The sequence below is a fragment of the Alligator sinensis genome, unplaced genomic scaffold, assembly GCF_000455745.1.
Source record: "Alligator sinensis unplaced genomic scaffold, ASM45574v1 scaffold244_2, whole genome shotgun sequence".
NCBI classification, from domain to species: Eukaryota; Metazoa; Chordata; order Crocodylia; family Alligatoridae; genus Alligator; species Alligator sinensis.
This window is the reverse complement of record NW_005842189.1, coordinates 1,604,649-1,619,395: the sequence shown is the minus strand read 5'-3', so window position 1 is coordinate 1,619,395 and position 14,747 is coordinate 1,604,649. Positions and strand designations below refer to the sequence as shown.

General features: G+C 46.5%; 1 protein-coding gene across 3 annotated transcripts in view; it reads right to left on the bottom strand.

Annotated features, from left to right (window-relative positions):
• Nucleotides 1-14,747, bottom strand: part of FBXO25 (F-box protein 25) — a 65,051-nt gene that overhangs the window by 17,966 nt on the left and 32,338 nt on the right. For all 3 annotated transcript variants that reach the window (XM_006026314.2, XM_006026315.2, XM_014521161.1), the window contains 2 exons: nt 13,468-13,652; nt 10,318-10,500 (listed from right to left, as the gene is read on the bottom strand). In XM_006026314.2, the coding sequence (XP_006026376.1) occupies nt 10,318-10,500; nt 13,468-13,652 (368 nt within the window). The remainder of the gene's footprint in view (nt 1-10,317; nt 10,501-13,467; nt 13,653-14,747) is intronic.

Below are 14,747 nucleotides of genomic sequence, written 5' to 3'. Positions count from 1 at the left end.
CAATGGAAAAGACCCAGACTTGCTATTGTACAATGAGAATCCTACATTAGCTTTCCATTTGGACATGTAGATCCACTTTGAATGTTGAGTAAGCAAAATTGCAGAAGTCGCTCTTAGTATGGAGTAAGTGTTCTGTGTGAAATTCAGGTTGAAGAACTACTGCATTTTAAATTCACACCTAGCCTATGTAGACACTGTGTAATTTTCCAATGAACAGTTTAAAGATATTTCAAGTCAAATGATTCTGTTCTTACTAGTAAACTGAGAAGACAATAAAAAAAACTAGGAAGAGCTACATCTTATAGCTGTTTGTAAAAGTGGCTCAGTTCTAAATTGAGGAAACTTACAATTTGATAGCTGAAAAATAGTTTTATTAACCAAGTGAAAATCTACTTGAAAACTTCATGAGAGTTTAAAAAGACCTCTTAGCATTTTTCAATAGTGTTTTTAGAGTTCCTACATTCAGCAAATTATTCTAAATTGCTTTAGTGATCTTCATTTGTTCTATTATCTTCTAATAACTTCTTCCTTCAATCTCTTCAGAATTCTTCCTCTTGTCCCTTCTACAAGGTCAGCTCACCTTGTACATTTTTAAGGTGACAAGAAAAGTCAACACAGATGTCAAGAACAAGTTTTGTCAAACCAACCTAATTTCCTTCTATGACAGGATAATAAGCCTTGTGGATAGCAAAGAAACAAAAAGTGTAATGTGGTTTGATTTTAGTAAGACTTCTGATACTGCATCAAGTGCTGCCATCTTAAGCAAACTGGAAAAATATAACCAAAGAAAACCTACTGTAGGGCAGATCTGAAACTGGTTGCAAAACTGTACTCAATGTGCAGTTATTAATGGCTCACTCTCAAGCTGAAAAGATGCGTAAAGGAGGGTCTGCAGGAAGTCTGTAAAGAGTCTGGTATCTTTCAGTATTTTAATTATTTGCAAATGGAATAGAGTGCACCCAACAAATTTGCAGGATATCAAGCCGGAAAGGGGTGCAAGTTCTCGGGAAGACAGGATCAGAAATGAAAATGATCTTGGCAAATTGGAGAAATGGTCCAAAATGAAAAGGATAAAATTCACAAAGGACAGGTGCAAGGTTCTACACTTTGATAAGAATAACCAGCTGCACATATACAAAAAGTGGCTGGTCAACAACTCTGCAGAAAAGTATCTGGAGAGGGCTGGAAGGGAGTATAATGAATCACAAACTGAACATGAGCCAACGATATCACACCGTTTCTAAAAAAAGCCAACACCATACTGGGATGTTATGATGATATTGATACTGACAATCTTTATCACACCTTTATTTGGGTTTCCTGTTTCTTTTTCCTAAACAGTACTGCCTTGACTATTGCTAGGTGCATGTACACATGAAATTAAGCCAAAGCAATAAACTCTGGAGCTGTTTAAGCTGGAGTAAACTGCTCTTTGGCACAGTGTCTACACACGCACCCATGACAGCAGCAATTTGAGCCAGGGTAGAGCAGGCCTGGGTTGGCAGGAGGCCTAGGGGTTCAGTCCTGGGCTCCAGGTGGTGGTGTCAGGTGGCTGGGGCATGAGGGTACTGACCCTGTGCAGCCATGTGGCTAGGCAGCAGGCAGGAGTCTGGCCCCCAATGGTCATAGTCTACACATGCATTTCAGGGTAGTTAATTACTCTTCCATAAGATACTACTTACAGTGGAGTTAATTCGTTTCCTGTGCCCTAATACTGGTGCATGTGTAGACAGTGACACTTTACTGCAGAGCTAATTAATCTACTTCACAATAAAGCACGTGTACCTACTAGCCTCTTAAACAGCCATAACATACTTTTGTTTTCCTCTAAAGTTCAAATTCTGCACTCTACATGATCTGTGTTCCTACAGCCTCTCTCTAGGGCCAGCACCACACAACAGACTGTACTTTATGCAGTACTTCAGCTAGGTATCCATCAGTTATCAGTATCAGCCCAGTACTTGGGATGGGAGGTGGCAAAGAGACTCCAGATCCTGCCGATGTTTTGGGGCCATATGTGTAGCCCAACTGGCCACACACACCTCAGAGTTTGGCTCATGTTAACTTCTGGACCACTTCTACATCTGACTGACTCATGGGTCTGCACCCCCTTTCTAGCTTAATTAGTTTCTTTAGGAAACAGTCTCTCGGCAGACCGTAGTCACCAAAATAGTATTCAATCTGCTGATCTATTTCTCCTCTTCAGGATAGGCATATTTTCATTCTATTTTCAGCCATGCCTGCAAACTGCTGCACATGGTCAAACCATAAACTGTCTTGTTCAGCTCTGACCCTCTCCTCTGGGGCCCAAAACCACATCCTCTCCAGGGCCCATAACTATTGAGGCAGGTTCTTCACAGATGACTAACTTTTCCTCATCTGAATCAAACAGGTTCATATTTCCAATTCACTTGGCTATAAGTTCGGTTAGAGCCACAATCCCTTTTCTTGGTGTATTATCTTTCACTCTTTCTAAATCTCACACCTCTACAGACAGGTTCTTTCTACATGCTCTCCATACCTACATCTGAAAAGCACAGGGATCTCTTTCATCCCTCATCAGGTCAATGACTGTCTTGTGGTGCACCAGTGCTGTTTCCTGAGCCTTGTGGATCTGCCACTAGATCACTACCTGTATCTGCAAAGCCTTATTAACTACAAAAGTATGAACAAGTACCTTAAAAGCTCTTTTTAGGCCACAGCTTATTGTTCCATGGCATAGTTCTGCAGGTATACTAGAAAGTGCAGGACCTCCTCCATCTTACCTGACCTTTGTCCCAGTCAGGTCCATGCCACAACTTAGCCCTCTGGTCTCATCTCTTCAAAGTGATCCCTTTTCTATGGAGTTCCACAAACCCTAACTACCAAACAGAATAAAAACTAACAAAATACAGTCTCTCAGTCTTGAAGAGTCTGTTCTGTAGCTTAAATATCAAAAGAAACAAAGTGTCCCCTTCTTGTTCTAATATCACAGCCTCATGGCCTTCCTCAGTTTCATTTTCCCTGGATTTCTTACAGCAGAAAAACATGAATCTCAGCCCTCATCCTCACAGCACAGCAGCCCCACACCTTCCTTCCTTCCTCTTTGGACACCTCAGACCAGGCTTGTTTGGAGCTGTGTGGGGTGATCCTAAGTGTAAGACTCCCTGGCTTTCTCTCCCTTTTCTTTTCTGACTCCCACCTGACTAAATGCCTCTTGCTTTTGTTTACCTCCCTTTCTAATTTTTTTTCTTGTATTTTCACAGTGTTTTTTTTCTATTCTCTGTCCCCTCCCCCTTCTACTTCCAGTTTCTCTGTCTGTGAGTTGCATTTGTCTACTTTGCAGCTTCTCTTTCTCTTTTTGCTTGTCAGCCACAGGGAGTTATCTTTTGCCTTTCGAGGGGTGCTCTTAATTCCACCCTTTTCTCCATTTCATTATTTTTTCCTAACCCCTATAACCTCCCCCCCACCCCTCCTCCTCCTCCTTTATTCCTCCTTTATCCCCTCTGGGCACTCACACCCCTCCCTTTTTGCTTTTAATGGCCGCATTCCCAGATACTTATCTCTGTAGTTTATACATACATTTTTTTTTGGTTTCCTTAGTTTTAGCTTTTGGGATTAACCCTGTCCTAGCAAGAATGGCCGCTCCTACGCCCAGGGGCTGACATGGGGGGATGCCTCTCAAAACCTCCCCCTTAACCATGGCTTGAGTGTTCACACCCCTCCCTATTTTGGGGTCGAGGTCTGCACAGGTGCCCTAGCTGATCTCCTGGGATGGTGTAACATAGGTTACACAGCTCATGTTAACATGGTCCCAATGTTTATCTGAGCATTCCTACCTTGGTCAACAGGGTGTGTGTGTAAGCCCTGGACAATGGAGGCATACACTATCTTGTCACACCCCTAGACACCCAGGTGGTGAGGGTGGTGATTTCCAATGTCCCCCTACACCTGTCTGATCAGGAGCTGGCTAAGGGACTCAAGCCCTTGGGGCTCCTACGAGTTCCCTTCGCTGACTGATGATCAGACGCAAGGACCCGAAGCTGAAGCATATCCTATCCTTTCAGAGGCAGGTCTTCATGCTCGTAAGGGAGGTCACCCAGTTTCTGCCTTGCTCCTTGAACCTCATGCTTGACAGGTGGAGGTTTGTGATTTATTTTTCCTTGGGGGAGACAATGTGTTTCCAGTGTGGTAGCTCTTCCCACCTAGCAGCCCAGTGCTCACAGGAGAAAGCAGCACATCCCAGTGAGGCCGGGATCTCTTCTCCACCTCTTTTCACCCCTGTTTCATGTGATGGGGCTGGGGTCTCCAGCATGAGAGCACCATCCAGCGGAGGGGCTGGGACAACTACCCAGCACTCTCCCCTGCCCATCCCACCTATGGTACCCACCCCCCTGGTGCAGAGGCCCCACCAGGTGGAAGGGCTGATGCTTCCACTTGCCCCCTGCCCACCCTGGCTGAGGCAACTGGGGCAGCCGGTGACTGTGGTGCCAGGGCCCTGTTAGGCGATGGGGCTTGGGCCTCCTCCCAGCTGCCCTCCACCACAGTCTTGTCTGAGGTGGCTGGCCCTGGGGGGAGTGGGCCGGGAGCAGTTTGGCCCATCCCCTATGAAGGGGGGGGGGAGGGGGACACTCGCCACGAAAAAGAACAAGGAGAGGAAGATGAAGGAGGCCTCTCAGGACACCCCATTTCCTCCATGACCCTCCTTGACCAATGCCGGGGAGACCCCTGCTGAAGAACTTGACCCTGCTCCAGCTGTCCTGCCGGTAACCACATTGCACATGACCACAGACGGGGATGACTCAGCAACTGGGGAGGCAATGGCGGGAGTCACCAACCCCTCACCTGTCTCGCAGCTTCTGGAGTCGGGTGGCATTAAAGATGATACAGAATGCCTCTCTTCTGAAGGCCTGACCTGGGGGTGGCAGAGGGGTCTGTTGACCTCTTGGTCACGTTCCAGCCCACCGGATTGGATGGGGAAACTAGTGAGATGGAGATCCAGTTTTCTGAGTGTCACAAGCAACCCTGACAGCAGGATGACCTCTTTCCCCCCAAGAAGGCGGGGATCGCTCTCCTGGAGTTGGTCCTCGACCTGGATGATGAGCAGAGGCTCCTGTGTCTGGACATTGAGGGCGTAGACACTGCATTTGCAGGTGAGCTCCCACCTGGGGTGCAGCCTCGCTGCTCTTCTGTCAGAAACGTCCAGCCCATGTTCGCAGATCCCCCCTGGGTCGCCCCCAGCTATGGGGGTCTCCTGACCTTTCTGAAGCAGACCAAAGGACAGAAGAATATAGCAGGGCGCATCACCCAGTAGTGCACAGACCCTAAGCTTTTTGTCAAGGCTGACAGAGCTGTGGCCAAACTTCTGCAGCAAGTTCTAGGCACCTCGCAGATGGCTTACAATTTGGAGAAGCTCACACAGCGGGTGAGGGCCTGGGTGGGTCCCTGGAGTAGAGTAGGGCATGATAAGCCTTCCCCGACCTGTCTCCACTATCTTGCTCTGCTCTTGGGTGCTCGCTCTTCCACCCATACCTTACCTCGCTCTTCCTCTGCCATACCCACACCTATGGCAACCATGGCCATTGGCACTTTTAACATCAACAGGTGCCGAGATCCAGTTAAATGGGAGGCCATCCTGGAGCTCCTGCACCAGAAGCACCTGGCCATCGCCTTCTTCCAGGAGACACATTCCAATGGGCTCAACCAGGTGGCCTGGCACGCTGCTTGGTGAGGGCACTTGTTCTTGAGCCATGACACCAAACTCAGTGCCGGAATCGTGACCCTCCTATTACCACAGCTGCAGCTTGACACAGTGGTAGCATGGGTGGTCATCTCCAGCCTCCTGCTGACTCTCCATGTCACCCTTGCACAACACCATCTGCTACTTGTCAATGTCTACGCAGCCACTGAGGGCTAAGAGAGGGTCATTTTTTCTGAGACCTTGGCTGCCCTCCTACATGATGCTAGTGAGGACGATGACCTGCTCCTCATAGGCGGGGACTTTAATTGCACCATTGGCACCTCGCTTGACTGCACAGGGCCTGAGCCTCACCTGCACTCAGCCCACAAGCTGCAGTGTGCCCTGGAGACTATGGACCTTGTCGATGTGTGGCAAGCCCTGCATCCTGACATGCGCCAGTACACCTGAGCCAAGAGGATTGCCGGTGGTCTCAACGTGGCTTGCCTTTATGTCACTAAGCACCATCTGCCACTCCTGTGCAGCGGCCACATTGTTCCCTTGGGCCTGTCACATCATGGCCTGGCCTGCTGTGAACTGAGCCTGCCCAGAAGAGCCTGTGTGCAGGCGCCTTATTGGTGCTTCAACATCAGCCTGGTTCAAGACTCCTATTTCTGGGACTGCTTCGCCTACTTTTGGCAGGGCTGGGAGGCTGCAAGACTGAGCTATTCCTCCTGGAAGCTATAGTGGGACATGGGCAAGGTACAGATCCAGGCTTTTTGCTAGCAGTACACCTAGCTGGCCACGAATGAACTGTGCTACCATATCCAAGAGTTAGAGAAAGATGTGGCAGAGCTTGAGGCCACTCTGCTGGCCACCGGCAGTGACATAGTGCTGCATGAGCCTCCGGTTCTGCAGGAAATGCCTGCGTGACTTGGCAGACTGCGCGGCCTGCGGAGCAAGGATTCGTACCCACTGCCAAGAGCTGGCAGAAACCAACACCGCAATCTGCTTCTTCTTCAGCCTGGAGCAGTGGTGGACAGCAAGCCACTAAAGTCTTAGATCACCTCAAGACCCCTGAGGGCTGGGTAATCACAGACCCAGGCAAAGTGCATGAGCACATTATCGCCTTTTATCATGACCCGTTTGCAGCTGACCTGTCCTGCCCTGAGGCCACGTGGGAACTCCATGATGGCCTACCACGTCTCTGCGCCCTGGAGGCTGGAGAGGTTGAGCAGGAATTGTCTCTGGAGGACCTGGCAGCCGCCGTGGTTGGCCTCACCTCCGGCAAAGCCCCAGGCCTCAGTGGGTTACTTGCCAAGTTCTACAAGACCTTCTGACCTCTCCTGGGCTGCTGCCTCCTGTGAATTTTCCAGGAAAGCCTCACCAACAAGGTCCTGCTGATCAGCTGCTACTGAGCGATGCTCACGCTGCTGCCCAAAAAGGGAGATCTGGGCTGCATTAAGAACTGGTGACCAGTCTCCCTGCTCTGCGTGGACTACAAGATTCTGGCCAAAGAGCTAGCGACCCGCCTCCGCAGCCTCATAGCCTCTATCACTGGGCCCAAGTAGAGTTACTGCATGCTGGGCAGGGCCATCCAAGACAACCTGTTCCTGCCGCGTGACCTACTCACAGCCAGTGAACTCCCCACCCCATTCCCCACACGCAGGGGCATCTGTCATGGCTACCCCCTGTTAGGCATGCTCTACGCCCTGGCCATTGAGTTGCTGCTGCATGTGCTGTGGCGCCGCCTGAGCGGTATGGCCCTGCCAGTAGCCACAGGCCTGTCCATGCTGGCTGTCATCATATGTGGATGATGTGAGCATCTTCCTCAAGACCCAGGAAGATGTGTGAGCCCTGACAGACTGCCAGTGAACCCAAGAGCGCACCTCCTCAGCCTATATCAACTGGGTTAAGAGTGATACCCTGCTGCTTGGCGCATAGACCAGTGCGACTCCCCACCCAGATTTGCGGAGGGGTCTCACCTGGCACCGTAAGGGCCTCAAGGTCCTGGGCATGTTCTTGGGGCCAACGACTTTCATGGTACACAGCTGGGATGGCCTTGAGTGGGTGGAGGCCCCGTGCAACGGTGGTGCTGGCACCAGCCTCTCCTACCGTGGATGTGTCATTGCCAACAACCTGGTGGCGGCGGCGCTGTGCCACTGGTGCACCGTATTCGACTCACCACAGGACCTACTTGAGAGACTCCAGCGCCTCCTGGTAGATTTTTTCTGGGATGGGCACTACTGGCTCCTATGAGGCCATCCTTTACCTACCTGTTGCCAAGGGGGGCCAGAGCCTTGTCGACCTGGCGAACAAGGTGCCTGCCTTCTGCCTGAAAGCCCATCAGCGACTCCTCTACGGCAAGGAGTGCCTACCCTGACAACAACTGGTGTGCTGGTTCCTGCAAAGGGTGGGGGCCCTTGGCTTTGATCGGGAGCTCTTCCTGCTGGACCTCATGCTTCTGAACTGGGCGGTGCTTCTGGCCTTCTACCATGGCGTGGTATGAGCCTGACAGACCACCTTCCGCCTCCAGCCCTGGCCCCAGTGCCTGCAGTTCCTGCAGCTGCTGAGTGAGCCCCTGGTGCACAACCCAGCCCTGCAGCACCTCGTGCCAAGCCTGGCCTCTGCCAGCCTCACAGCCGCCCTCATCTGGGTGCGTGTCCTCTGCCTAGGCCATCTCCTTGAACCTCCTTGGTTGGCCTGGCTGTCATTCAAGGCCCTGACCACCCAGCTAGACACGCGCTTCATCCGCAGTGGGGCCGTCTCCTGAGTGACATCCAGGCTGCTGTCCTGCTGGAGGCAGCAGCCATCCTGGATGACCATCTCTGGGCGCAGCAGGTCCCCCTTGCCGTGGATGCCCTGAGTGAGGCCTTCCCCCTGCTGCCAGTCACCCCGGCTGTGGCTGGCGAGCCAGCTGGCAGGCCTGGCACCCTTCTGACGCTCACCGTGCCTCCCAACAGTGAGACGGGATGCCCCTTTGCTTCCCTGCTATATAGAAGCCTGCATGCCTGGGGGGCTCATATCCGCCATGCCCAGATGCTGGTGGGCTACACCGATACACTGTGGTGACAGCACCCAGGGCTACCAGATTCCCCACCAGCCCACTTGGCTTGGTCCACATTGTATAAGCCGCCAACCACCAAGATGACTGGCGACCTGAAGTGGTGGTTGCTGCATGGCATCCTAGCCACTGGCACATTTGTCTCCCACTTTGACCCAGCCACCTTGGCAGCCTGCCCCTTCTGTCCTGGGGGTGTTGAGAACCTCTTTCAAGCCTTCCTCAACTGTCCCCACCTACAATTGCTCTTTGTCACCCTTGAGCCACTGCTGCAGGCGCTGGGCAGGAGTCTACCAGAGAACACGTATGTGTGCTCCTACCCGTACCGGGCAGCTCAGCAGGGCACCGTATGCCTGGCCAATTTTCTGGTGGGTCAGGCCAAGATGCCCGTCTTTAAGAGCTGGCGCAACCAGCTTGCTGGGACTGGCTCAGACAATGCCCTGCAGCTTTTCAGCCTCCTGGTGTGGGCGCGCCTCTTGCTGGAGTTTGAGCATGCTGTGCTCTGGAGGGCAGTGCCCGTCTTTGGGGCACACTGGGCCCTTAGGGGGGGCGCTGTGCCACATGGAGGACAGCCATCTTCAACATAAGCTCTAATGTCATGACTAGTCTGGGCAACTGGACAGGTTTGGTGACAGACTGCGACTCCAAGCTTGCATCACGCCCTAGGCCCTCACCAGGCTGCTTTTTGCTTTTCTCTTTGTGTGGGAAGTTGAAGATTTTGTTACATGTACTACTGGATAGAGCAGGGTAGGAATCGTTTGTTTACAGAGGTCTGTAAAGGGCTTTGGCTGTTTATAGAGGGCTTTAGCTTTGGCTGGGTGTCCCGACCACATAATGGCATGTTAGGTACGATGTGTAATATTGCGAAGGTGTCTGTCATGGCGTGATGTTATGAATGTAATGGCATAATGGCATGGTGCTTTTGGTTTGATGGTGATTTGTTTGTCTTTGCTTTGTATATTGAACCTGGACCCCAGAGGGGCCAACTTTTTGTACCCTGAACCCCTGAATAAAGTAGCTAAAAAGTCCAAGTCCTTTCTTCCTTCCTGTTATTCTCTTTTAATTAATATGGCAAAAGAATACTTTGATATTTCTTTTAAATGTCCTTTCAAAAGTCTAATACTAATGAGCAGAAAGACTCCAAAACATTTCTGGAAACAACTTTCTTGCAAACAACCCCAAATCATAGTACTGTAGTCAGAGGGATTTTTCTCATGTCTTCCTGTTCAGACTTTTGGAATGTATGCACAATCTTACTTCACTAAAAATGTACTATACACTGAAACTTTAATGATATACTCTGCCACAGTTAAATGGGAATGACTGGAAATTTGAAATAAAGGTTAGTTTAGGTACCCTCATGAACACTACAAGAAAACCTCCAACTAGAGCTCTTCAAATCAATTTACAGGAGGTGCTAAACAGAATTCTTAGGATAATCAGGTCTGAAAAACCAGCTTGTTTCCTTATCAAACATTACCATGATTCAACATTAAACAAGGCAGAATTTAACAAGGAAAATATTCCCACTTAGTCATCTTGTATACAATATGACAGATATAATGCATTAGGCTTAAACACAAACTATTGCATTTATTACCTGTTTTTCTGCAAAATGGTACTGGCAAAGTTTTTTCCATAACTGTCTGTCTTCACTGAGCATGTACAGTGTTGGAGTCACTTGACCTAAAGTAATAATGTCCCAGCCATCTGAGAACCTGTATAGGATGTTATTCAGCATATGCAGAGGGAGGTCACTAAGCGTAAGACCATTGTTGACTTGCTGGAAATAAAAGTTATTAGTATCAGACACTAATAGGGTTTTCAATTTTAGGTATAAAAACTGATAAAAATGTCTCAAAATAATATTTTGTAGCTCTGATTTTGAGAACTGATTTTTGTTTGGTGCTCATTTATCATTCTGCCATTTTATTTGGTTTTCAACATTTATTGGTTAAGTCTTCAAGTCTCTTGTTAAATAAATAAATAAATAAACTCTAGAAACAAAGTTGCTGAACATGGTGGTCTTGCAACTGTTAGGTTTTCTAGTGTCAAATGAATGTATTTTTTTTTAAACTGAAAAATTGTACTATTGAACAAAAGCACTGGCAATTAAAAGCAAGATAAATTTCAGCGTTTAAATAAATAGCAAAACATACAGTCTGAAAATTGTCTTAAAGGTGTGAAAGCCAATTTTCAAACAAACAGGTAAATAAAAAGAATCTCAAAAACCAAAAACTTAACTTTACCTCTTTATAAAAAAAGTCAATTGGAACTTTACTAAGATTGGTAGGATTATCAAAACAGTATGAGAAACTGTTATTAAAAAAACCCCAAGGAAGCTGATGATAATTATGCAACTAAATACAATAAAAAGAAGACATGAAAGTCAGAGAGAAACCCTGAACAATAAGGCTACAAAGGTGTCAGAGGAAAGAAAGGAGACTGGGTTGAGAGGCACTTTACAGACTAACTAAATCAGAGATGTATAAACTTTTGTAAGCCCAGGATCACTTCACCAGATGCTGTGAAAGAACATGCACAGAGGAGCACAGGAAAGAAAGCAGAGTCAAATCCCTCCTTCCACTGTGACATGCGAAATAGCAATCCCACTACTTAGTTAGCAGATTTATAGCAGTTAGCAGATTAGAGAGCAGGCTATCCCAGAAATATGCATCACTGATCCTCTTCCATGGGGTTCTCAGTAGAGCATAGAGAGTTGGACACTGAAGGGGTATGTTCTTTTGCTTGCAGTGTGCAAATGGAAGCAAGAATTGTGTTTCCATTTCCTTCACTTAAGCCTACTCCAAGGCTCTTATTGTGCCTTTTTTTAAACAGGTAGCTAAGCAGCATAGATCTACATTTAATACTAGCACCATCATCAGAATTAATCTGAGCAGGTGGGGTGAAAATGTCCCTACCTAGTGGGACTGCTCAGATATGAAGGGTTGTATCTGTACAAGGCTTACTTTTTTTTCCTCCCTAAAGATATTGCAGCAGCTACACTCTCTGGGAACTCCATGAGTTTCTGAGCTGTAGTTTTATGCTATAATTTAGTGCACTATGCTCACTGACCTCACTTATAGACCAGATTTTCTATAGTGATATACTGTGTATACTTTTTGGAGCAAACATATATGAACATCTGTGAACATGACAATAACCATAATCTTGAATTTGTAGTATAAATAGGGATCCACTTAAAAATCGCAGTTTCATGGATTTTGTGGAAACCATGAAATCCAGGACAGTCTGCAAAAATCAACAAAAAACAGCTTAATAAAAATAAAATGCTGGCTCCCCAATGGGAGCCAGCGGACCTTGCTGCCACTGAGGCCCAGTCTCACAGTCCACCCAGGAGGGAAAGGTGCTGGCTGGTGGGGCAGCATAGATGGCCATGGACCTGCCATCTCTTCCTTCCCCCCCAGCCTCTTTGCCAATTAGTGCTAAGGTGCAGTGCCACACAAAGGCAGCCAGCAGTTGAGATGGCGGCTGCCCCTCATTCCTTCCTTCCCAGGGCCAATCAGCGCTGAGGGGCAGGGCTGCCGGAGCACACCTGCAAAATGTCTGAGGAATTTACTCTTTATGCCACTATGAACCTAGGAAATCCGTAAGTCTAACCGCAATTTAAGTAGACCCCTAGTCATAAGTGAAGCACAAGCAATTCAGTTACAAGTTACTGACTGAAAATAAACAATAAGCAAAACAAATATTATCTCTATCCAGGCAAGTTTGGGATGATACAATTGGAGATAAAGTTCTGCTTTAAGCAGGGGGTTGGACTAGATGACCTCCTGAGGTTCCTTCCAACCCTCATTTTCTATGATTCTGAAGTTGCTGTTTTGGTTTGTTGACCATATGAATATTATCTTTAATGTTAAATTCAGCATTTACTCTTTCTGATCTTAGTTTTCATTCCAATATGAATTGCAACAATGCAATAAAGCAGAATATAACCAATAAAAATACACAAAAATACACCAGAAGGGGAAAGTGGGGGGATTTCATAATTTGAGTGAACTAAATGGCGACAAAAAGGAAAAAGGGGAAAAAAATTATACAAGCAGCTAGATCAGTTTATTGCTGCCAATGTCTCGTGACTTCTCTTCTCAAATGATTGTAACAGAGACACATTAGAAACTGTAATGTTTATCCCTTTTTCAGACATTTCCATTGTAAATACTTGCAACAACACAATTTACACACTAAAGAAAGATGTGTGATCAAAGTCCAAGCTTTCAAAAATGCCAGAAGTCAATGAGTTATGCCTCTTCACAGAAAGAATGAATGTTTTCTTGCAAAATTCAACAACTGCCACTTGATTTTCTTGACCCATCTAATCTTGGATTTTAGATTTGTACTTAAAAGTTGTTCTGTTTTCTGATCAGGCACAGTTAAACTTGATAAAGTTATGTTAAGAAAGAGTGCTATTTTTAAATTTGTGGTTGGAACATCAGAAAATTAAACCTGTCAACATCTGGCAGGAGTCACTTAATACATACTACCACAGCTTTAAGTCATAAAGTTCCTTGTGTCTTCCTTATAAAGAAGGGATATAAAAACCTGTAGAATTTAAAAAAGTTGACCTTTATATTATACGTTGTCATTGTTATATATCCAGGATAATTAATAAAATTTGATAAAATGGTTTTAGATTCATTTAAAATTTGACCAAAGTAAATTAAAAGCCAGTGTTCAAAGTAGTTCCTTCTCTATTACCCCATACATCATAATTAAAAATTTAATATACCTTGTTCATCTGAAGATTTTGCAGCTGTTGTTGCCACGTAAGGATAGTTTCTAATCGACAAATCCAAATATTAATGTTCCCAACCAATACCGATTTTCCTACTCCCCTAATCAGTATACAGAGCGCAGAACTCAAATCCTGAAGAAGATCTTTGATTAAGCGTGGATTGTACTGGTCTTCCAAAACTAGGGGAGGAAAATACAAGAGGTAGTTTTTTACTTTAATTACATTTAACCCAAATTAATCTACATTTCCCCAGCTGAACCACTCCACGCAGAAAGTGACTTTATTTATTAACTAATGCCTTGATCTCACAATGGACTTCGAATGTTCAGCTCTCATGAGTGAAAGAGCAATGCCAATGACAGTTCGATTATATAGACATTAGTGTAACATTTCATGCCACGCAGTTAAAAGACATCAAGCTGAATGTCAGTTTTGCAAATGAATTTCCTATATTCAAGGCTGACAGTATTAAGTGCCTTCCATATACAGGGCACACCACTGAAAAAGCCAACATTTTCCAAACATCTGTATGCAACAGCCCTACTTTTCTTATTTTGCAAACAGTGTAAATTGACAAGCACAGACTATACTGTACTGGTATATCATGTAAGCAAATTCAAAGACCTACATTTAAGTGAACATACTACTAAATGAATTAATTATCTGTTGAGAAAAAAACAGTTTGATATAACAAACAGTATATCAAAAGAAACCACAAATCATAATATGTAACCTGTTATTTCACTTTGTCCTTGTTCTGAGGGATACAATTTGTTATTAAGAAAAAAATCAACAACCTTAAAACACTGGTAATAAAGCATTAAGGATGGAAACAGACATCATCTTTGTGCCTTGGCATAAAGTGAAAACTAACAGACATCCATACTTTCTGTCATGCCATAATTACTCAGATTTGTGGTCATGACAGAAGGTAATAAACTGAGCTGCTTTATTGCTACCCACGTCTGTTTGCTTATGGTGGAAGAGCTCAGGCAGCATGAAGCTACCTGGGTTGTCTAGCCTCCCTGGGGTAGTGGTTTTTTGGGCTTGAGGGGCCTGGTCCCGCACACCTTGGGAATTCCTGGGCCAGACTGGCCCCTAAAGCCTTGGGAGCACCTGTCTTGCTTTCTCCACTTACTCAAATGCACCTAGGTAAGCAGGGAAAAAACTCTGGGCTTTGGGGTTCCCTACTTGCAGAAACACACCCTGTGCAGCACATGGGGAAATCCTTTGGCAGGGGATTTCCCCTCACATCCTGAATGCATAAGGGGTGG